At 36.9% G+C, this 23,413-nt stretch overlaps 1 protein-coding gene across 1 annotated transcript in view; it reads left to right on the top strand.

The window, feature by feature from the left end:
* The window catches only part of SMOC2 (SPARC related modular calcium binding 2), a gene marked incomplete at its 5' end in the record, with an annotated part of 76,388 nt that overhangs the window by 26,745 nt on the left and 26,230 nt on the right, over nt 1-23,413 (top strand). Inside the window, 2 exons of the mRNA XM_009084689.1 lie at nt 9,497-9,683; nt 13,480-13,562. Coding sequence (XP_009082937.1) covers nt 9,497-9,683; nt 13,480-13,562 — 270 coding nt within the window. The remainder of the gene's footprint in view (nt 1-9,496; nt 9,684-13,479; nt 13,563-23,413) is intronic.

Here is a 23,413-nt window from a genome sequence, read left to right as displayed (position 1 = left end):
GTCACAGAAGAAAGATTGGGAATGATGGTAGCATAAACTTTTGCATAGTGGCTATCAAAGTAACTCTCCTTGAAACATTGAGGAAAAAGGGAGAAATTCTGTTTCAGCAGCCTGTTTAATCTCTCTATTCCTGCTCAGTGTTAGAGGGCCAAATCCTTACCATTCTGCAATGCCCATTCAGTCTGCTGTGAACTAGACAGAGATTCATACAATATTGTCCGTTTTGTAAGATACTCTGAGACATGCAAAGGAAAACTAGCTAGATGCAAAATAACATTTTCATTTTTTATTTTGAATGTATCTGCACATTTTTTAACTGCGCACTTCAGATCACATTCCCATGAAACAACTAGAAGTCCTTCTGGCTCCTGCTGGCTTCTGCAACAGTAGGCAGGGTCCTGTCTGTAAGGTGATGGGAAATGAGTAGATACTTAGAAAATTAAGTGTAGGTGAAATGTGGTCACACCAGGCAGGAGTTAAGCAATAAGGCTGGAAAACACTACCTGGTGCCAACAGCATTAGCAGTGTGAACCAGTGGCAGGAACATGACACAGGCTGCAGCCAGAGATGCCACTGTACACCTCTGAAAGGGAAAACTATTTGGGTGTTGAAGGTCAAGTATCCAATATCCGAGTATCCTCACCCTGCAGTGGCAGAGTGAGGCAGCCATATGTAGCATGCATGCACTGATATAAGTACCTCAGTTTCTCAAATGGTGAAGTGAAACAATTTCTGTTTCACTGAGGGGAAGTGCTGGATTGATAAATATTCCTGTAAGCTGGCTGGATTCTTTAAATTATTAACGTATGAATTTAGGAACCCATTTGCCTGTTTTGTTTCGTAATTTTTAGTAGAGCTATTCAAACAAATACTTCCCCTCAGCTTACCTGGCAAAAACTTTCATTTTCACAGCTCTATGGAAAAAGTGAACCAGCTTTATTTTCACTTCAAATATTTCTTTAAAAATGAGAGATTTTTTCCACTGGCAGGAGACTAACATTTGCTGGTCAATATGCTCATAAAGCAAGAATTGTAGCTTTGTGGAGTTCTGTCTAATGAATGAGCCCTCAGATTGCTATATCAAGCTGGCCACTGCGCTTGGGAAGAGTCAGTGATTTTCATTTGCTGTAGTTTTGGGTGGTGGCTTTTTGTTTGGTTGGTTTTGTAGTTTGAATGCTATGATGCTGCTCTGCTCTGGCAGGGTGAGGCAGCCATATGTAGCAATAATAGGTACTGATATTTCCTCTTATGTAGAAAAACCAGATTTCATCCCATTTGGCAAAAAAACTGCTTTCAGATGTATCCTTTCGGGATGGGGCAGTCTTTTGCATGGTATCCTCTCTCATTCTAGGGAAGTCAAGTTAACAAAGTCAAGTAAGAACACCTGGAGATGATAATCTATGCTCTTTCCATTCTTGTAATTGGGCAAAGGGGGGATGAGGGACCTCATCTCCTTAGAAGATCAGACTTTCCACTCTCCTTATGAAGCCTGATGCCATGTGGTTGACCAGTTGGCTTTAAATGAGTTTTGATATGTGTAAAGGTTGTACTTAAAGATCCATTGTAGAAGCCAGGATGTAAACAGTGCTTGGATCACATCTGGCACTTTGTAAAGGCTTGCTGTAACTTTCACACACTGCTGTTAAAGATTTAACCAGAATAGAGTTCTCTTGGTTCACTGCTCTCTCACATTTCATAGATGATATAATAAAATGTTGGATTCAAAGTGTTCAAGATATGCATTTTGGCTCTAACGCAAAATGCATCTTTGAAATAATTCAGATCTATAATGTATACTAACTTCATGTTTCTCTGTCATCTATATACAGTATGAGTAAAGGCTAATATTTAAGCATTTAGAACCAGATTGCGTTGTGCTTGTAAATGAAGGCTTACTTCTCTGTGAGTTTTCGTCAAGTCAGTGGACAGATCTCACAATACTGTTTTATTCAATCTAAATAAGAATGGCAGAATATAGAATTACATCTTGTTTAAAAGAGGGGGCTAGTTTGACCCCTTAATCTGTTTGATGACAGTGTGAGGACTCAGTGAAGATAAAAAGGATCACAAATGAGTAATGAGTCATTTAAATTAGTTATAATTCTATGAGAGGAGATATTTGAGTACTTGCATAATATTTCTCATCTCTTTAACCAAGACGTTGGGCTAAAAAATAAACAAACAAGCAAGCAAACAGCCAACCAAACAGAATGCTAAAATAGCAGGCTTTTTGTGGCAAAACAGTTCTTTTTTCTTTTTCAGTGTTGTGGTTAGAGTCTTTCTCACAGTACTCCTAGTGTTTCAAATTCTAAGAAAAGAAAGAATTGCAGAGGTATGTGCAAAATCTTCTCTAAACCAGGAATTTTTTTAAAAATTCCAGCAGACAAGTGGGTTTGGATTTTGATTAAAGAGCAAGTCATCCTGTTCTGTCTCAGACCTTTGTCTTATGGCCCCTAAAACTCTTGCCTGTTGATAGAACGAGAATTTGTGTATTACAGAAATCTTGATGTGACAGAAGGTTACTTGGCTACTCAAACCTGGTATAAAATTTGAGAAAATCTTGGTGTATGCTGGTAGATTAGATTGATTATGATCATATTCTTTTCAGGTAAATCTAAATGTGGACTGGTGGTCCCTGTATTTTGCATCTTTTATTTATGAGCCCTATGTATTTCCAGATGATCGTTCTTGTGTATTGCAGTGTCTTTGCATATGAAACCACATAGATAAATGAGAGCATCTGTCTGTGATTCATCCTGCTTTGTTCAGTGGAGTAAAGTACATAAATTAATCATTAGGACTGTGTTGAAGCCATGAGCTTTGTGTTTAGCCACAATCATCTACTCAAGCTCCAAAAGTGTAAAATAGTGATTAGCTGTATACTGAGAGCTCTCTGCAAATGCACACAAGGGGCCTTCAATATTTGGTTCCCACAAGTTTTTTTCAGAAATGAGTAAAAATACGTGTAGGAATGTTGCCAGCTTTCTCCAGTCCTTGAGAACCCTCATGCTGATTTGTATCTGAACCTAATGTAAATCAAAACATGTGGCGCCAGATGAGTATTAATACTGTAATTTAGTCCTAGGTTTTGGTTGCCATCTAGATTTTGGGTGTAAAGTTGAGTGTTTATTAATGTTACCTATTCCTTACAGTCAGCACTTGGTCCATGAACAAATATTAGGTTTAACTGGAAACATGCATGCATGTGAATAAATTCAGCTGAGACCTAGTGTATTGTCCATTGAATTTAGTGGGCATTTTTCCATGGGTTTCTGCTGGGGGAAGGCTGGGCCACATAAATACTCTAAGCTTGATTCAGATTAATGAACAGTCTTTATAAGAAGCTAGTAGCATGAGCTAATTACCTCTTGCTTTTGGCATTTCTTTGTAGCATTGAGCTGCACTTGATTCCTGTTAGAGTTGAGATTATTTGAAACTGTCAAGAGTGGGCAGACAGACAAATTCTTGCAATAACAGATTTTCTTAAGAAAGATTGGTCTGAGATGCCCATTCCCTGGCCATGAGGGATGCGGAAATAACTTCGTGTATACAAAAGGTAGAAAGTTCATGTCTTAAACTGCATTATACCACCTCATCTACCTCTTCTCAGAAGGAATCTGTCATGCTACAGAAGGTCTAGACAAAAGCTGGAAACCCTGAAAATGCAAAGCCATGGAGTTACACGTCTCCTTCACTAGAACAATATAATTTAGGTGTTTTTTTCCATTTTATATTAGGTGTGGTTTAGCAGGAACAGATGTGATGGATTCTGGGTGATAAAATTAGTCAGCTACAGATAATTAACCTGCTAGTTTACCTTGAAGGTTTGTTTGCTGGAATTATGTTATTTAGGAATAATGGGGCCACTGCTGTAATGGACCATTCAGTCAGCATTAATTCCTCTGCAGGGAGTGCATAATTTGAATAGAAATTATACCACTTCCCACTGCCTTTCTAAAGTGAACATTTTGGTAATATGTGGAAGTGGTGTAACGTAAATAGAAATCTATTCAGTGAAACTTGAAGACTATGACAACTAGTTAAAAATAGAAAAACATATTGCAGTCAGTTTTCTCAGGGTGTTTTAACTTCACTGATTCAAGGAGGATTCATCCCAATCAAATGGATCAAACTCTTATCCTCATGAGATGTGAATTTCTTGAAAGGTTGCATGGGTGTCAATAGGATGATTATTTTTCCATCCTAGTTATGATGTTTTTGAAATAAACTAGCACAAAACTTCTGTAAGTCAGTATTTGAAATGTTCTAAAGAGGTGCTTATATTAGACTTAATTAACTAGGACAGACAGATGATTTGAATAATATTCTGATTTGCAGAAATTGTCATACAACTGAAATCTCAGTATATTGAAATTTGGACATGATTATATTCTCTCTGTATATCCTCCCAGAAACATGGTAGAACTGCAATATTAACTGTCTCTAATGTTATGCTGCACTCCTCTAGAAAATGTGTATCACTTTTCCGAGTATTTTTGTTCACAAGTTTCTTGTTACCTGCTTTCTATAGAGGACATTGAGCTTCAAGCCCTAATAAAAGATCCATTTACCATGAAAACCAGTCTGTCTAAATTGTCCTTTCATGGTCCATTATGGTAATGAGAAGAGGAGGGAGAAGGAACCAAACAGAATTTCTTGGAATGCATTCTGTTTGTCATATACATGTTTTGGAGTTACAGAAATTGGAAGGAAATGTTTGTATACTAGCAGGAAATGTTAAAGTATGATACATATGCCTTTGTAATTTTCTCCAGATTTGACAACTTGTTTCTGTAGAACACACTGAAATTTAGACATAAATGCAGTAAGAAAAAATGTAAGAAATGCATGTAAGAAAAAAACCCAACTCAAATTATTTGTAATCATGAAATTCCACATGTTGGGAGAAACTGTGATAAGGCACAGCACAAAAGCTGCCAGAATTTCTGAAACAAGGTGCTAAAACCTCTCCTATTACAAGACTAACAATATGATTATCTTAACTTGCACATTAGAGTACTTGGTGTTTTACAGGTGCTACAGAAAAATGTGTGGTTACATAAATTGTTCAGGTTAACTTTTCCAGAAGAGTCACTGCTTTTCTCCTTTAGGACATTCCCTATTAAACACTAATTAAGAGTTTAGGTAGCCCATCAGAGATAAATAAATGGAGTCATTCATAAATAAAGACTTAGGCTGTTATATTCTGTGACTGTTGAGGTATTTTTCTGGTCATGTAAATTAACTAGATTCATTGAAATCCAGACTCTTTTTTTGGGGATAACTGGCAACAAGGATTGACCAAAGATTTTATAGAAAACTTACGAAACTTATCCACAGAACTTGTTATTAGATGAAGTATGTTTCTTATTGGCAGAAGATGCAGTGTTTCAGTTACTTGATTGTAATGGACTATAAAGGCATCTTGAATCAGAACAGAAAACCTGTATTTAGTAATTAACCTTTAAAGCACAAAGGGAAGAAAAGGAATAGCACTCTGACATAGGAAGAACAACATAATTTACATTTAACGCAGTTTTTTAAACTTGGTATAAAACTGGCCAAAAGGTATATTTCCTTGCGTGGCTGAAATTTCTGTGTTGAATTGCTAATGCTTATGAACATAAAATGAAATATGGGTTTGGGTAGAAACTGTAGAAAGGTTTATTAACCTGAAACAAAGTATCTCAGCTGAGCCACAGTGTGGCTGACTAACATGGTAGACTATGCAGAAAGGATTTTTCAGCCATGTCTAACTATTTTATTGTGCTAAGATGCTTGCTAAAGCATCTTGTTTCTCCAGCAAGACAAAACTGAAGGAAATAAGTGAAGTAACAACAGTGTAAGCAGATTCCCTGGAAAGAAGCTGGAGTGTCAGTGCTTTTCTGTTCCCAGAAGGAGTTATTGTAGTAGCACATTCCACAGAAAGTTTGATGCATTTTAATGAGTAAGGTATTTATCCTACTTTTATTGTAGCATAGATCTTTTTCCATACTGTTCACTTTATGAACTTCTGGCATCCATCTGTTATGGTTCCAGTTCATAGTTGTTGTCAGATTGTTTGGACAAACTGTCAGGCATTTTCTAAGTTAATGACATTTATCACTGTTTCTCCTGGGAAATGAATGTTTGTTGACCATGACTCTTCTGACATTGCAAAGGCAATTATTTGCAGTGGTATGGTAGCTCTTGTGATAAGAGCTCTCAGCATCACAGGGCTACAATTGCATCTTTCCACTACTCCTGTTGTAAATAATTGAAGGAAAAGTTTGAAGGAGAATGAATGGTTCCCTCAGAGAGAAAATTACACAGAGGACTAATATTCTGGTTCTGTCAGGCAGGATTATAGATAAGCACTTTAGAGTAGTTTTCCTTTGTGTAGGAACAGTGTTCTAGTGGGGAAAACAAACAGGGAAGTAGTAATGGTGGTGCAGATGGTCATGTCAAAAGTATACAAAACCATTAGACTTCAGAAATTACCTTCTTGGGGAGTCACAAGGAACATTGCCTCATAGGTGACTTGAAGCTAATTAGCCATTGTATAAGGGAGGAAAATGATAATCTATTCCGCACTTCTGTTGAGTAAAACTAATGAACTGTGATCATTCATTTAGCACATAGAGAACGGACAGACATCACATTCATTTATATTTTTTCTAGTTTGTGAAAAATAATCTAGATTTTTCTGACAGCTAGTTTAGGCCTAATGATAAATTCCTCTTCTTTTTATAATTTCCCATCTGTAGGGCAAGGGTAAGGAATTAAAAGTTCCAAGAAGGGGAAAGTCTTTCCTTTTTAGCTTTAAACTGTCCTTTGATTACTGTCACTGTCTGCCCTCTTTCCACTCTCACTTGCAATGTTAAGTTCCACCAGTCTTCTGACTGTCCCTCCTAAAGCCATAAGCCACATTTGCAGCCCTCCTTTGGCATCTTTCCCATAATGCTGCATTTCTGTACCTCTGAGACTTAAAAATAGATATTAGGGAGAAAAAGGACCAGAACAAACCTGACCTAGTGCAAAAGATACAAATTTCTAGCTCGAGCAGCAGCTTGCAGAAAACCTTGTCTTGGCACGTCAGTCAGTAAAGACTTGTGATCTGAGTCTGTAACACCAGCTCCTAAATCAACAACAGGTGACAACGTGTCCAAAACAATGCAGGTGACTACAAGGGTCCATGAATCTGTGATGCCTTTTGCTGGTTGTTTCAATCAGTGGAAACACAGAAATTAGATAGTGTAACTTATGCTCACGGCTGAAACAGTTCATATCTTCTGAACTGGGAATTTTCCATCCCACCCTTGATTCTGCTGTATTTTGTCTATCTGGATGATCAGACTATGTAGTCTTTATGCACCATTGTATTTTCTAAACAAAGCTGAGAGCATGATAATGTATCACTCCTTTGGGTTTGGGAGAGATAATAATACCTGCACATCTGCCAGATTGTGTTGCTAGTTACAAGGATGTAAACCAAGAGGTCACAGTAGCTAATGGCACGGTCTCAAGGTTTATTGGTATGAAAGAGAAATTAATTTAGTGGAGTTTAAAGAGGATTAATGATTTCCTCCCTCTCACTGCAGCTGCTTCACCCCATTTGCTCTTTTTTGTTTGATCATACACAAAACATAAAAAGTAAACAACTAAGCTAAGTGGTGTGTTTTCTAGGGTTGTCATACCTTGTTACTTGATAATCATCACAATCCAGATTCACCAAGGGAAATTTATTTTGGCAATTCTAAGAGGATGTTGGTGACAGATTTCTAATTTGTGAAACCATAGCTATTTCTGTGAAGGTTTTAACATGCAAATAATTACCTATTTCCCCCTTTTAAAGGAGCATTTCTGTCCCCACTACACTGATTCTCTAAGTACAGGTTATTATCTAAACACTGGCACCTTGAGAGCTGTTCAATCTCCTTATGTTAGTGGGTAGACTAATGCAAAAGCATGCAAAATCAGTCAGCTTGTCCTGTTAAAATACTGTACAAGAAAGAAAAAGAGAGAAAAAAAAAGTGAACCAAAGAACAGTAAAACCACTCCATCAATACCTTGTAATCAAGTTAGCAAATGACGTGCTTGTTTTTTCAACTTTTACATGGATTAGAACAAAACACACTGATTTGTAAGCCAAGCCATTGTATAGATGGAATTGTGTGCCATTTACAATATGAAGGTGTTTAACTTCCTACCACGTTTTCCCCTGCAACAGAAATCTTACTGATTTTGGACATCTGCATTTGCAATACGCTGGCAAGGAGCAGTAGCATTCTGGACATAACTAGTGAATTGCTGTCAGTTGTTGCCTACAATTTGCAAAGCATTTTCTGAACCTTGTGGATAAAAGTAAATGAGATTATACTAAAGGTGAAATTTGTTAAATGCACTACAAAATTCAGTCAGGATTCAACTTGTTCTTCTGTGGGTTGAACTGTGTAAAGCCAAGAAGTAAATCCTTTAAGTGACTTAAAAGAAGATCAAATGTTACCCACAAAATTTTTTATTGCAACATTAAAACAACTTTAACTAAAGAAAATCTTTTATTGATTGAAATTCTAGTAACTTGAAATGTTCCTGTTAGTAATTTGTGTTTGTAGAGTGCTTAATGTTCCTGTTTTTGAAATACTGCTTTTTTTTTCCCCACTGGATTAGTTTGGGAATTATGCAGTAGCTATATTATTAACCATCTAAATTTCACATGATAGGAGACTGTCTTTAAAATTCCTGGAGATATAATGACTTGAGTAAATAATCTGTATCATTTATTATTTCTGCAATGTCACATGTGCCAGTTTAGTAGTGACTGAAAATCCCCATCAGAGGAGGTTTTTTACTGATTGGTGTAAACTGGCAGGCGTTCTCAGGCCCTGTGGTTTATGCTCTTCCCCCCTGTTTCATATGTTCATATAAAGGCTGGGAATGTGTAGATACATAAGTTTTTCACACATCCGGAAAAGATCTGGCACATCCTGTTAATGTAGAGATAAAATTTTATTACTTTTTGTTGTGGGACTTTGCTCTCCAAAGCAAATGATACATTCCCAATATTGGAGAAGAACGTGGAAGAATTCTCTACTGTGTTAAGAGGTTGTTCCAAAACTTGAAAGACAGAGCATAATATAAACATCTAAATGAGTATCTAGATGAATAATTCATGTAAGGATTCTTAAGAATTTGGACTTTTACTGTTCCCTCTGAAAAGAATAGGCAGTTTAGGGACTGTGGGGTAAAGGAGGATTTTTTTAAGGTCACATAGTAAGTATGTGGTTATCCATAGCTTATATCAAGTATAGGAAAGGGGGTGTTCAAGATATTATTAGGACTATATTACAAAGCAGCTGCATGAAAAGGAAACCAAAGTGTGCCACCTAAATCAATGTAGCTCGTATTTGAGCTGTAGATGCCTCTTCAAAGACAATCTTATATGCAATCAAAGAAAGGTATAAAAACTGTTTGATAAATCTAGCTTCTTCAGTATTTTTTCTTTTCCTTCCAAAAGCATCGTCATGTGATCAAGAACTTCAGTCAGCCCTGGAGGAAGCTAAACAGCCTCAGAAGGACAATGTCTTCATTCCAGAGTGTGCTCAGGGTGGCCTCTACAAACCAGTGCAATGCCATCCTTCCACGGGCTACTGCTGGTGTGTTCTGGTGGATACGGGACGTCCCATCCCTGGTACATCGACCAGGTAAAGGAATACATGTCCACAGTGCTCAAAAGCTGCAGTGAGAAGATACCTTACTGTCCACGTACTGGCATGTAGATTTCTGTTGGGGATGGAATTATGCTATATAGGTTTTTTCCACTATAAAGGGAAAGATTTTAGGAGACGTCAAAACTTTAGGCCTGATGGCCATGGACAGTCTCACTGCAATATCACAGACAGTTTGCTGTCCTAATCCTCTTCATTACTTCTGTTTTTTGCTGGAAAGCCAAAGCTTGGAGTAGATAATGAATAATCCCAGAGGAAATCTCACATTCCTTAGCCTGAATATAGAAGAACCAAGTAAGTTGGTCTATGATAAAAACCATGTCCAACCTCAGAAATGTTCAGTTATTTTTCCAGCAACCTCCTCAACTATTTCATATGACAGGCTTTGATGGAACAACTGCTCAGGAACCCATAGAGAGGAAATATCATTTTTAGTGTGTTATTAATAGAAGCTTGGAGTTTAGTCATCTCAGCTGAGCTGGATACATGTTAAAAGTGGTGTGAGCCACATAGAGCAGATGTAGGCAAGGCAAGTATCAGATTCCAAAGGATATTATTTAGGTTGGTTGTTGAGGTTTGGCCTTGGAGAAATGCTACAGAAGCTCATATAAATCTGGCAGACAGTATGGGTATCTTGATGCAGTCATAATTCTTCTCAAGCTTAAGCAAAATAATTTTTTATATAATTTGCTGAAGTTTTGTGGAAAACCCCCCATTATAAGCCACGTGCTATGAAGTTTTATATTCTTGGGGAGCTTTTCCCCCATATTCAAGTCTGTTTTACTGCTAGATGTTTATACTATAGTCTAGACAATGCCAATTACAGTACCATCAGAAGTGGATTCAGTGATCTTACAGGTCTTTTCCAACCTTAAGGATTCTATGATCCTGTGACTTAGAGTTACTGTTGATCCATTCATATAGAATGAAGTGAGTGACCATGTGAGTCTTTCCTAGTTTAAAGAACCAGGGGGTTGTGCAAAATTGGGTGTGCTATTTTTCAGCTTTCCACCCCAAAATACAAATTAAAATATGTTAAAACTCTACCGCAGGAACTGATAGCATTAGTACTTCTGGTGGCAAGATAGATACGTAGAATACTGGAATCTCTGTTCTGCAAATCTGTATCGAATCACTAGGAGACAACAGTGGAAAGATAGATCTGGGAAGCTATTGCCAGAACAGCTTAGCATTTTGCTTGTTGTTTGTTTTGGATATATTCATGAGGATGAAATTTGTCATATCATCATACTCTGAATGCCACAATAAATAGCAGTCACATAAAATAGGACCCCAAAAAGAAGGGAAGTTAATAATATTCATTCACCTTCTAATATGCTTTTGTCTGAAAAAAAAAAAAGTGAAATCATTTGTCAGTGAAGGTATTATAGAAAAAAAAATCTCATTCAAGAGTTGAAAAAAGATGCAGCAATGAAGAACAACTCTAGGACATTTAAGGCAGTAAAATTCACAAGAAATAGGTGAAGCTGTGGTGTAAAGCTGGATTTTATGAAAGTCTAGAGGAAACATCCATTTGATTAAAAGGAGGCAATGTATTTAAAGAGCAAAAACAACCATTCCCTGCAAAAGTCTATCAGTATGTTCCTCACCAACTTGCTCCCAATTCCTCTGGGATATCAGAGCATGACCCTCAGCCTTTTTGCTCAGTGGGGGACATGAGGCTATGTTTTCACACGTGACTCTTTAGCAACTAGAATAATGTGAAAAGTAGTTCCCAACCACTTGTACAAATTTCTCTAAACTTAAAAAATAACATAGATCATCTGTTTTATGAGGCTGCCCACACTGTAGAATCCCTGTGAAAGTCTCCATCCTCTACTATTTTATACACCTCAGTAAATCCCAATACTACCCAACAAGCTGCTCAGAGGTATAAAGCAGCCTTCATAAGCCCTTGCCAATTCTAGATATACATTCACTGCTAGGGATCCTTTCCCCTTTAAAATTCAAAAGAGTAACTTGGGATGTCTTATAACTACGTTATTTTTAACCTGACAGTATGCCATTCTGACATGCTATCCCTTTCCCACTCTTTCTCCATGAAAACTGAGTCAAATCTGTTTCTCTTATCAGTTTTTAGCATGGCTGTTCCTGCATGGTAAATTTCTAATGGCTCATTTTCTTTCTTCAGTTGCTTTAAAGAGTTAAATGCAGACTTTTCACAATGCAGCATTTTAACACCTATTGGGCTTTGATAGGGTTAGTTTGTATATGATGGACTACATGTGTCTCCAGCAAAAAAAAAAGCCAAAAAGGTAAAAGAGTAGAGCTCAAAGTGTAGGCACAGAGCAGCAACAGTAACGGAAGAGGACAAGGGGAATGCAGAGAAAGGTATCAGATTAATCTGGGACCAGGCTGTTTGCCAGGTACTGCATTAGTGAATATTGCTCAGAGATTTCCCTTTCACTGTTTTCTTGGCTGATTGAAGTGGTCATCCATCAGGTGTCTCAATCCAACCCATGTTATCAAAGCTCCTTTTCCTGCCATTCTTTAGGGGGAAAAAAGTGTCTCTAGCTCTCCCATGTCCATGAAAACAACACTGTACCTTCTTGCAGCAGCCAGAATTTGATGGGCCAGTGGGCAGTTTCATCAGATGATGCAGAAATAAATTAAGCTCTCAAAGGAAAAATAATATTGGTGGGTTTTTTTTTAATCCCTGATAACTAAGATCAAACTATTTAGGCATTTTTCTTAGGAGCAGTCTGGCCTGGACCCAGGACATAGCCACCAGTTAATGGTTTTTAAAAGAATATTTTATTCCAAAAGATTTGGATTAGTATATTTTAATTAGACATTTTAGTATGCTGGTCAGTAAATGTCATTTTTGGGAACTTAGGAGAATTTCAGTTACATAAAATATGAAAGATCTAGATTCAGTTGACAGGTATGTATGTGCACACACATGTATGTGGACACAATTCCTATTATTGTGTTTAACTGAGAATTGAAACTTTTTCTGAAATGCTGCGCATTAAGTTCTGCAACTTCAAGCTACTTTAGGAGAATAAGAAAGTGAAATTTATCAAAAAGAAATTCTGTTGAGCTGAGTGAAAACCCACCATGCATTGATAATGGGATATAAAAAAAATGTGAGATTCAGCAGCAGATGCTCCCATGCCTCCTGGTCTTACATAAAAGGTGTTGCAAGTGGTGTTGCTTAAGTTGATGTTTGTTGGAAGTACAAATAGCACAGAGTTTCTTGTTACCAGTTCGACCTACAAAGTGACTTTAAGTAAACTCGGTAAGCATAGAAGAAGAAGAATATTCAAGCAGCAGGTGGAGATGCAGTCTTTTTCACAATTCAAGTACTTCCAGCCCGATTCCCTTCTTTCTGGAAAATGGCTCAGTTCTTCACTCTTGTTCAAAACATTAGCTGTTCATGGTTAGTCCTTCTTACTTACACTGACTTTTTTTTGCTTTTGTGGAGTTTTTTGGTGTATTTTTAAAAATATTTTTATTATATATTAATTTATAGTAATTGCTTGGTTTTCTTCCCTGTAGAATGGGCTTTGGAATAGATAATATTTTTTTAGTTTGGTATCAACCCCAGGAAAATAAAGATGTGCTGGTTTCTTTGATATAAGTGAAAAATAAGCAGTTGAGTTTGCATTGTCCTTTCTGAATGAAAAACAGGCTTATTCCCTGTATGTAAGAAGGTATGAGTTTTATTTGGACTACAAAATTGGAAGTAAGTTCATTCTAGATCAAATTAACCTTGACTGGTTTCATTCTCTCCTTATTTGTTCTTTAGGTATGAACAACCTAAATGTGATAATGGTGCCAGAGCTCACCCAACAAAAACAAAGGATTTGTACAAAGGACGCCAGCTTCAAGGTCAGTGAAATCAGTAATCTAGGTTCATGCATTCCAATGCTTTGTTTATTCACTACAATTAATTAGAGAGCAATTTCTTACCCTATATCAAACAATGTATCTTTTAGATGTCAATATATTGATTTGTCACTGAGGCCTTTGACTTTGTAACAATGTATGTCAATATGGGTGTTGGGATGTTGTCAGAGAAAGTAAGGCTCATTTTTCTCAGTAGTTTAATGGCAGGCACATTTACTTACTGGAATTATTCCTTGCTGTTGTAATACTGGGTAAATCAGAAAATATATCCAAAATAACTTGGCCTATACTTCATAATCATGTTTCTAGCAAAATCCATGGGAAATTGAGCTCTATCTTCATATCAGTCTAAAAAATGTATCATCTACTTACTTTTTTCCAAGAGTACTCTTATCATTTTACCTCAGAATAATATTTTTTATTCTTCTGTCATAGGAACAACCTTGGTGTCTATTACAGTGTTCATTTTTTCACAGTTTTATTAAGTGTGTGAAAGGTCTTTGGATAGATCAGCTAAACAGAAGTCAGTAGACATGGTTCATTTTTGAAATGGCCATTTAGTATGTTTGAATAACTTGAGGTGTAGCAGGTTTAGTGATATTGCACATGTTGTGAGAGAATTATGAGTCACTGTCAGCTATTGTAAAGAACCAGGAGCAAGCAAATAATATGAGCAGATCTTTTGTGCCATGAAAAATAATCTAGCTTGTTCTTAATATATGCTGATCACTCCTACCTTTTGCTAAAAACTTTGAAAAGCATTTTTGAGATGCAATCTTAGAGGGAGGATGGGCAGGAGAAGTTTTTTAAGCTTTCATGCATCTATTTATCTAAACCGGTAGTGTTTTTATAGAGTACAGTAATAAAGATTCATCCAAAATCAAGTTACTTTTCCAGTGAAAGAATTAACAAGGATTTTCCATACAGTAAACTCCTACCTGATAAATAAATTTTCATTATGTTAGACAACGGTATTTTGATTTTCATTTTTTACATTATAGTGTTCTGCATTATGTGAACTTTAGTCCAACAAACCACTACAACAATGCTAGCTTGTTGTTATTATAGATGATTATGTGTGGCATGGATTTGCTCTCCCTTATCTTACATTGCTTAATCTTTGTCCTCCAAATGCTTTATGTTATTTTGAAATAAGGCAAATACCAAAATTTCCTCACATTTTTCTGATATTTATACGTTAGCTAGAAAATCCTCCCTCTTCTGCTCTGCAGCACCACAGAATAAGCACATGGCTATAGAAGTAACAGTGGGAAGAGGTTACTTCCCAGTTGCAATTGTGTTAAGATGTTTTGGGTTTTTTTGCTTTCTCTCTGTCTAAGGCTAAATACCCAAGTGCTCAACTGGCAAATTTCTCTCTTATCATGCGAAAACTTCATCAAGTGAAAAAGAATCATGTTTGCTTTAGACAGTCTTTTTAAAAAAGGAGTTTGAAAGATGATCTTGCACAGGTGTGTCTAGTTGTTAACAAGTAACAAAGTTGTGCAAATAGCTAATATGAGACAACTTTTTAGTGGAAATGAACCACTGTTGCTCAAAATTTCTTTATTGTAAGCAGTCTTGCAAAGACATGTTTGCATTTGTGTTGTTTAAATTTAAATACAGCATATAATTGCTGAGTGGTGCCAGGACTGAATAAAAAAAGTAGGTTAATTGGGTACTTATTTTTACAGAATAATACATTTTTGAAAGGATGGGTTTGCTTGATTTGCAGATTATACCCACAAAAATGCAGTAGCCCTAGGTGAAACCACTGTGACTGCCTGCTGTGTAAAACCAAGAAGATTTTAAAACAATTACTTTACTGCTATGAATGATCTTAAATGGGATAAAACCCACTGGTAGATCCTCAAGTGGATTAAATTGGCATAGTTCTGCAGCTGTGCTGATTTATACCACCTGAAAATTTGAACCCATTACATGTTAAGCCAAATATTTTTAGCAATAATTTGCAAATAAATCAAGATTCAGTTTTTGGCAAGCACTGGCATCTTGTTAAGGCAAAATTGTGGAAGGTAAAGGCCCCATGGAGTCTACAGCAAAATTCCCACTGATTTAAACTGAGCTAAGAATATGTCTTCACATCCTAAGGGTAACCTAATATGAAGCATCTGAAACTGAAGGCTAGTCTAATGTTTGTAAGAACGATCCAAGCCACCTGTATCTGTTAGCTTGGGCTGGAAGTTGCATAATATTAATTCTTCCCACTAGATTTCTAGTCCTTTTTTTAAAGCCAGAGCATTTTTCTGAGGTTACTTGTGGTTATAATCCTTCTCAGAAACTAGGTATTCTGAGATAATGAAAATGAACTCAAAAAGGAATCTATAGAACGTCACATACTGGGGAAACAGAAGGGTTTTTTACTATTCTCATGGTCAGAGTCTTCAAACGCTTATACTTTGACCTTTTGTTCTCCTCTGTGTTATACAGTAAAATGGAAGCTTTGTGATGAACCGACACATTCTGTAGAGTCTTGATTAGCTTTTTTTTCATACTTTTGGATGACTGGTGTGTTAAACAGAAATTCAGCTTTCTACACAAGCTGGTCATGAGTAATTAAATGGATATAATATGAAGGCTAGTTAAGCTAGACATATAATATGATGGAATGAAGTGTAGGTGCCCCTGTATTTTCCTAAAATCATGAGTGGTAAGAGGTGAAATTCAGCTGAGCTTAAGAAGTATCAGTTCCTGAAACTGTAATTTTCCAGGCTGGGTCTATGGGTAAAGATTTTTTCAAGCATTATATGTATTCACTACTTTTTAATAATCACTGAAATATTTTTCAGCATGTATCCTCAATAGAGATGTATTTTTTTATAAGTTATATAGAGGTACTACTGTACTAATAAATTAGTACATTGTAGAACATGACAAATATAGAAATTAAAAAAGGATAAACTAAAGGTGAAATAACTACAATTTAATTTTTAGAATTTCATCTATTAAGAGTACAAAAAAGATTTTCTTCCTGTGCTCCAGCTGATTGTCATGTACCTCCTCTGGGGTGCATGCACCCCACTTTGGAGGCAATAGATAAGCCTCCTGTTCATAAAGATAATCTTGCCTCTGCTCTCAGCAACCTGAAAGAAAGTGACTTGGCTATGTAGGAGAGCAAGACATGACAGAATACTGAGACAGTGCCAGAGCACTCGGATAATTTACCTTACAGGCAAATAATTTTCTTATTTAAAAAGAATACATTGAATGCAAGAAGTTTCTGTTTTAGGCTCCACTGTGTGTGAGGGCTGGATAAACTTTGGATAATCCTTTATACAGTTTAAGATTTTTGCATTTTAATTAACCTGGTACTTGTTTTTGTTGCAATATTATTTTCATTACCCAGACCTGAAATTTGAAAAGTAAGTGGAAAAAAATTAAAAGTATAATGGGAAATGCCATTCTGCTAACACAATATTTTTAAATTAGAAGTACCCTTATCTTTTGTGCAGAAAAAAAAGCCCAAACAAATGAATAAATGGCACACAAGCTTCAGAGAAAGGCTGGAGTTTCAGACTTTGTTGGGTTGCTATGGTTTTGTGGCTTTAAGTCAGACCACTAATTTTGTTTACATTTTGTTTTGGTTTGTTTATGTTTCTTCTTTAACACAACATGGTTTGTTTTTGTGAAGTTCCTACAGTTGTGATACTTCCTTTCACACAAAAGGATAATTTGGGAGGGGAAAGTATAGTTTGGGAATGACAGTGCCTCACAAACTGGAACAGTAATACAATCTACCAACATGGGTCCCTGTGAAGATTCAGTAAGTTATTCTACTAAAAGTCCTGAAAGTCTCTCTTTTCTGTTTTCTCAAATAGCATAGCTCTTCACTGTTAAATATTTCATTTTCTTGAGATTCTTATATCTGTTTACCTCGCTGGAATCCAGTAGAATGCATCCATTGCATTGAAGTTACTGTAGATTTTTACTGGTGAAATAAGATCAACATTTCACTCCTATTTTCATCCTTCCTGGCAATCCCTCACTTCAAACACTTCTCATTACAATTTTCAATTCTAGAGCATTTCTCAACAAAAGAAAGATGAGTATTTTGGGGTTTTGATAGCCCTGAGTTAATAAGCATCTGAAAGGTTTTACTTTTTATTGTCTAGGGTTTATTCAGTGCACAAGAAGGATCCAAATTAGTTTGCACAACCTCTGTGATACAGATTTTTAATTCTCTGTTTGGACAAGAGTATAAACCATGCCCCTTCTTCCCCACAACCCAGAACTGAAAGTGCTTTTCCGTCCAAAGTCTAAGCTCTGCTAATCACTGTGTTGATGCTGTGGTGGTCTACAGTCAAACTTAGAACATAAAAAATATTACTTAATTGAAATGTCTTGATGCAGTTCTATTGTATAGTCAAACAACTTAATAACAAAAAAACCCCATCCGTTAAAAGTCTTGCTTAAATATGAACTACAGGTCATTTTCTGATTTCACAGACTTCTACTGGCTCAGCTATTATTTTGTCCTATGGGTCCTTATAAGCTTAGTTTAAAGTTGGCATTCAAGCAGTTAATATTTTCCCCTGCAAAATATGCATGGGAGCTGTTTAACCTATTTGTTTATTTTACATTTGTGTTACTTAAGAGAAACAAAAGTATTCTAACTGCCCAATTTTCCTCCTATTGTAATGGCTTTATTTCCTGTGTTCCTGACGGGATAATCCTGTACTGACCCTGAACAGTTTATGTTTTGTGGAGCAAAACTTATGATTTAAGGTATGGGTGAATTATGTGTGGATAAGTACAGTTTACTTTTGGTTGTTGGCAGTGCATTTTCTTTTTCCAAAGTTAAAGAGAAATAATCGGAAACACTCAAACCACTATGATGCAAGTCCCACAGCCAAACAGCCATCCTATGAAGTGTCTCACTTCAAAGGCATCTCTAAAAAAAAAAGGAAGTGATAGAAGCTTAACTGCTTTTCCTTTTGAAGTACGTTCCATTAGGCAGTTGTTCTGCTTTGGACAATGAGTACATCAGATTTCATAATGTAGCAGACTATTTCTCAGCTGAAATACTGAGGTACCACCACTGCTCTACCTCATCTTGATTACTGTTGTTTCACACAGTTCTTTGTAGTGAGAGTCTACCAGACTCTGTGTAGTCTGGTACCAACACCAGATAGAAACTAATTTTACCTTACTTCACATTTCTTACATATTTGAATGACTAAAACTTGGCTTGTATTAAAAGACATGAGTATAATGCTGAGTATATACACATGCCTGCCATCCCATGGGCTTCAAATTGTTAGGTCAATTGGCATGTAACTGTTTCCATTGAGCTGTGATTTAAAATAATTATATTTTTATGATGTAACCAGCTTTTTGATACCCCTTTGTGCTATTGAATCTTAAAGCTCCAAGTTGTCAACCAACTGCTTGAAGTTGTCGGCTGGTTTGAATGAGCATGTAAGCGTCATCCTGAGCCCTGTGCTGCTTTATTTACCAAGAGGTACTTGGTAAAATAGCTCTGTATGGAGCAGACCTGGCAGTGGACCCAGATGGGATGCACTCCAGACTAATGAGAGAGCTGGTGAAACCTTTCCAAGCCATTTTCAGTCACTTACCAACAGTCCTGGTTAAATGGAGAAGTCCTAGTTGATTGGGAATTGACAAATGCAATGTCCATCTACAAGAACAGTTGGAAGGATGGTCTGGGGAACTACAGGCCTGTCGGTCTGACCTTGGTTCCAGGGAAGGTCATGGAACATCTCATTATTAGTGCCATCTCACAGAATGTGCAGGAAAACTAGGGGATCAGGCCCAGCAAGTGTGGGTTTATGAAGGTCAAGTCCTGCTTGAGCTACCTGATCTCCTTCTATGAAAAGGTGACCTGCTTAGCAGATGATGGAAAGGCTGTGGTTGTTGATTACCTAGACTTCAATAAAGCCTTTGATGCCATCTTCCGTAGATAGCATTCTCATGGAGAAACTGTGGCTGTTCATAGTTTGGACAGGTGCACTCTTCACTGGTTTAAAAACTGCATGGATGGCTGGGCCCAGAGAGTGGTGGAGAATGAATCTAAATCCAGGTGATGGTCGGTCACTAATGGTGTTCCCTAGGGCTCAGTGTTGGTGTTGGTCCTGTTTAACACCTTTATTGATGGTTTGAACAAACAGATTGAGTGCTTCCTCAGTAGGTTCATAGACAGCACCAGAAGAGGGTGTGAGCTACTGCAGGAAATATATGTGATCCACAGAGCCTTGAACAATAACCTGCAGGTCTTCCTTCCTCTGGAGCAAAACTCCCCACTGGGAGACTAAAACACACACATGTAGCCACCACTCTCTGGGCCCAACCATCTATCCAGTTTAGATAGATTAGACCATTCTTACCCATTCAAGCAAATGGTCATATTTGTAATACCTGAAGGTAGAATAGAATAAATGTACAATGAGTTCAGATCCTTAACACTAGTGTTGTATCTGTGTGTCCCATTGGTATGTATTGATTGTCTTTTTGGACGTACCTGTGTCTATTGGCTATAGAGGAAGCAAGTATGACTAACATCAGTAGTTGAATATATTTTTTAAATGACATAATTGCCATCTTACCTGAACAGATCGTGAAAATGAAGAGCTGTGGTATTCCAAAAGCAGTGAGATACAGCCTGACTTTTTCTTTCTGCTGTAGTTAATGGTGTACAGCTGACATGGGATCACACAGCTATAACGTTTTCTTGCACTGTTCCATTCAGAAGTGCTTTCATCAGGGTAATAAGTCTGGCAGTGATAATAGGGCATGAAAGCATCTATTTGAAAAATGGCATCTTTTCAGATACTCCTTTATCTTACTTAAGTGTTTTGAATATTATCTACACTGTGAATATTGGGTCAGGAGGGAGAGGGAGAGGAACAACTACTGGCTCCCTGATACCTATTTAGTCTAACGAAATCATTAATTTCATTTTCTTTAAACAAGCACTCCCTGTAGACTACTCAACCCTGTTTATTGATAAGAAGCCCCAAGCCTCCATACATGGCCGAATACTCGGTACTTCAAGGGATTTCTGTTGGTCATCTTTCAGCTGTTCAAAAGCTTGTAGCATTGAGCCCTCCTGGGGATAAACAGAGATGGTCTAGCATTGAGAGCTAAGAGTCCTTCCTTTCTGTTGAAGGTTATATTTACACTCCTTTTATCTTTATTTTTCTCAAAAAAATCCCCACCAAAAAACAAACCAAACCAAAGAAACAAAACCTCCCAAAAAACCTCAAAAAAACCCCAAAACAACAACAACAACAAAAGAATTTATGTGAAATGTTTCAACGCAGAGATTAGCCTAATAGTGAAATTCAAAATAAAATGCAAAACTGTGCATGGTAAATAGCTTTGTTTCTTTTAAGAAGGACTCTGTGCAAAAATGCATGTGTGGATTAAGAAAATCTTAATTTACTGTCTTTTAAAAGAAGTCTAAAGTTTACAGAGAAAATACCACAAACCCTTTTAAAGCAGCTCTAAGTACATGACTGTAGATACTAAGGTATTGTTTGAGCCCAGTGTAAAATCCTAGCATAAGTAGAGTGAAACCTTGATCCCACTGGAACCTAAAAAGGATTAAAATATTTGCCCTCATTGAACAAACTTTGATGCTGTATTCTTCAAGCTATGAAGCCTTAATAAATGCTTTAAAAAAATCTTGAAATAATCTCTGGTACAGTGAAGACATAGGAGAGGTGTCGCATAATAACTTGGGGCAACTGGATTGCAGCTCTTGGGTGAGCAGTAGAAAAAAAGACAGGAGGGGAAGATATAGAATAAGCTCAGTGTTTTCCACCAGAATGCCTGCAATCATTATCATCTTGCAATCTGAAAGCTGTCAGGCAAACTCTTATAACTGAACAGAAAAGATGAAAACCTTTTAGTCTGCCAGGACTGTAATCATAATGAAAAATGACACCTGAACCTTATCATGACAGTGAGTGGAGTTACATAGTAAGACACTATTTTCTCTAGGGCGCATGGTATGGGGCTTCTCCTTTATACTCTAATAGAATATAAACTGAACAAAAGCACGCAATGAATTTGTAATGCTGTTCCATGCAAAATTGATATCTTGTTCCATTGTGTTTTCATACCTGCATACAAGTTCTCCTTAATTATGTGACAGAAACAGCTCTCATGTTTAATCTCTGGACAGAGAAATGCAAATATTTTCATTTCAGATTGAATGCATATATGCAGCTATATTTTCGAGAGGGAGCAACAATGGCCAGGCATTTATTCTTTGTGTTTAGTCACTTGGAGAAGTGTTCTGGTTTTTAAATAAAATGAGCACTTCTTCACAGTGAGTTCAGTGGGATTTTCAGTTCCTAGCAGCTTTGTAAGTCTCCTGTACTTTTATAATAAACCACCCTAAAATTTTGTGGTTTGTATCTAACAGAGAGTTTTTGAAATGCAGGCAGAGTTACGAGGTTAGGGCTTGTGAAAAATTAAGCCAGTGTAAGACTTCCCACTTCCTAACATTTTGAGTAAGTTAATATGCAATATCGAAATAACATCAGTTTTCACTGATGAATAATGACTGAAAGTGTCAAGAAATGGGTCTAGCTCATTTCTAGGAAAATTAACAAAATGTCAAAATTGTTGATACTATGATTTCACATCAATAGGTATATTTTTCTGAAGAAAATATTTTTATTTTAGCCTGCTGCATTAATATTTCTGTTTACTTGTTTTGAGAAAAAAAAAGACAGTCTCTGACAATCAGAGTCTATTCAATGTTCATATTTTCTAAGCCAGCATGGCTTACCTGAGAAGACCAGTGGAACTCATCACCAATATAAGAGTTAAAGCCAGTGCTGCATGCTGTCACTGAGGCTGGCTTTATTTTCCTAAGTGAAATATCATTAATGAACAGGATTTCCCACTGAGACTCAAACGTAATGACAGGTTATGTCCTCCTAGTCATGTGGGATCAAAGACATGATTAACTTCTCACGCTATGTCTAGGTAAGAAAGGGCTGCAGTCTTGCTGCAACCGCAAACAGAGGATGCCATACTTGCCACTATTAATATGGAGAACATGGATCCAGTGATGAGCTTGGGAAGTCTCTGTGCTTAGTATAGTTAATTGTTTGAATTACAATAGTTTATAGTTGCACAATCTGGGATCTCAGTGTTCTGGGCACTGTGCAAACAGACTAACAAGATGATGCCTGGAAAAATTGCAGTCTAGCTGATTGCAGAGCCATTTGGACAATGGGTGGACAGATGCCATCAACTGGAAAGTTGCTGCCAATTCCTCAAAGTGCTTCAGTCTGCCAGTGTGTGTCACCTCCATTTCACACTGGCTGAGCTTAAGCCAGCTGGCTTTCCTCCAGGTCCTGTTTTTGCATCAGGTATTTAGACAGCAGAGAACACATTTCTCTGGGATCAGTGAAGAGACGTAGAACAAATATTCTTCACAGGAATGACTGTGTATATGAGACTGTTTCAGTGGTTTTCAAATGCATGATGTTATACCTTGGTTAAATACAACTTCTAGGCCTCCACAACTGAGAGTCCATGAGAAGGAAATGAAATTACTCCATACAAACATCTGGGATGTTAATTCAAACATCCCATGAACATTCAAAGGATTCATAATGCTTCACAAGGTTCAGATATTTGCTTCTCTACAGCTCAGCAGGACTGCTACTGTTCATAGGTTCCTGATGTTAACATATGGCAAAAATTTTGGGAATAAAATTAGTCACAAATATTGCCCTTTACACTTGTGAGGTTCCTGGATTTGTTTGCTATCTAGAAATGTCTTCTGGTACAGCCTTTTGCTCTGTAAGTCATCCACAAGCAATTCATTATGAATA

The sequence above is a fragment of the Acanthisitta chloris genome, unplaced genomic scaffold (genome assembly GCF_000695815.1).
Source record: "Acanthisitta chloris isolate BGI_N310 unplaced genomic scaffold, ASM69581v1 scaffold1201, whole genome shotgun sequence".
NCBI lineage: Eukaryota > Metazoa > Chordata > Aves > Passeriformes > Acanthisittidae > Acanthisitta > Acanthisitta chloris.
This window is presented reverse-complemented; position numbering and strand designations above follow the sequence as displayed.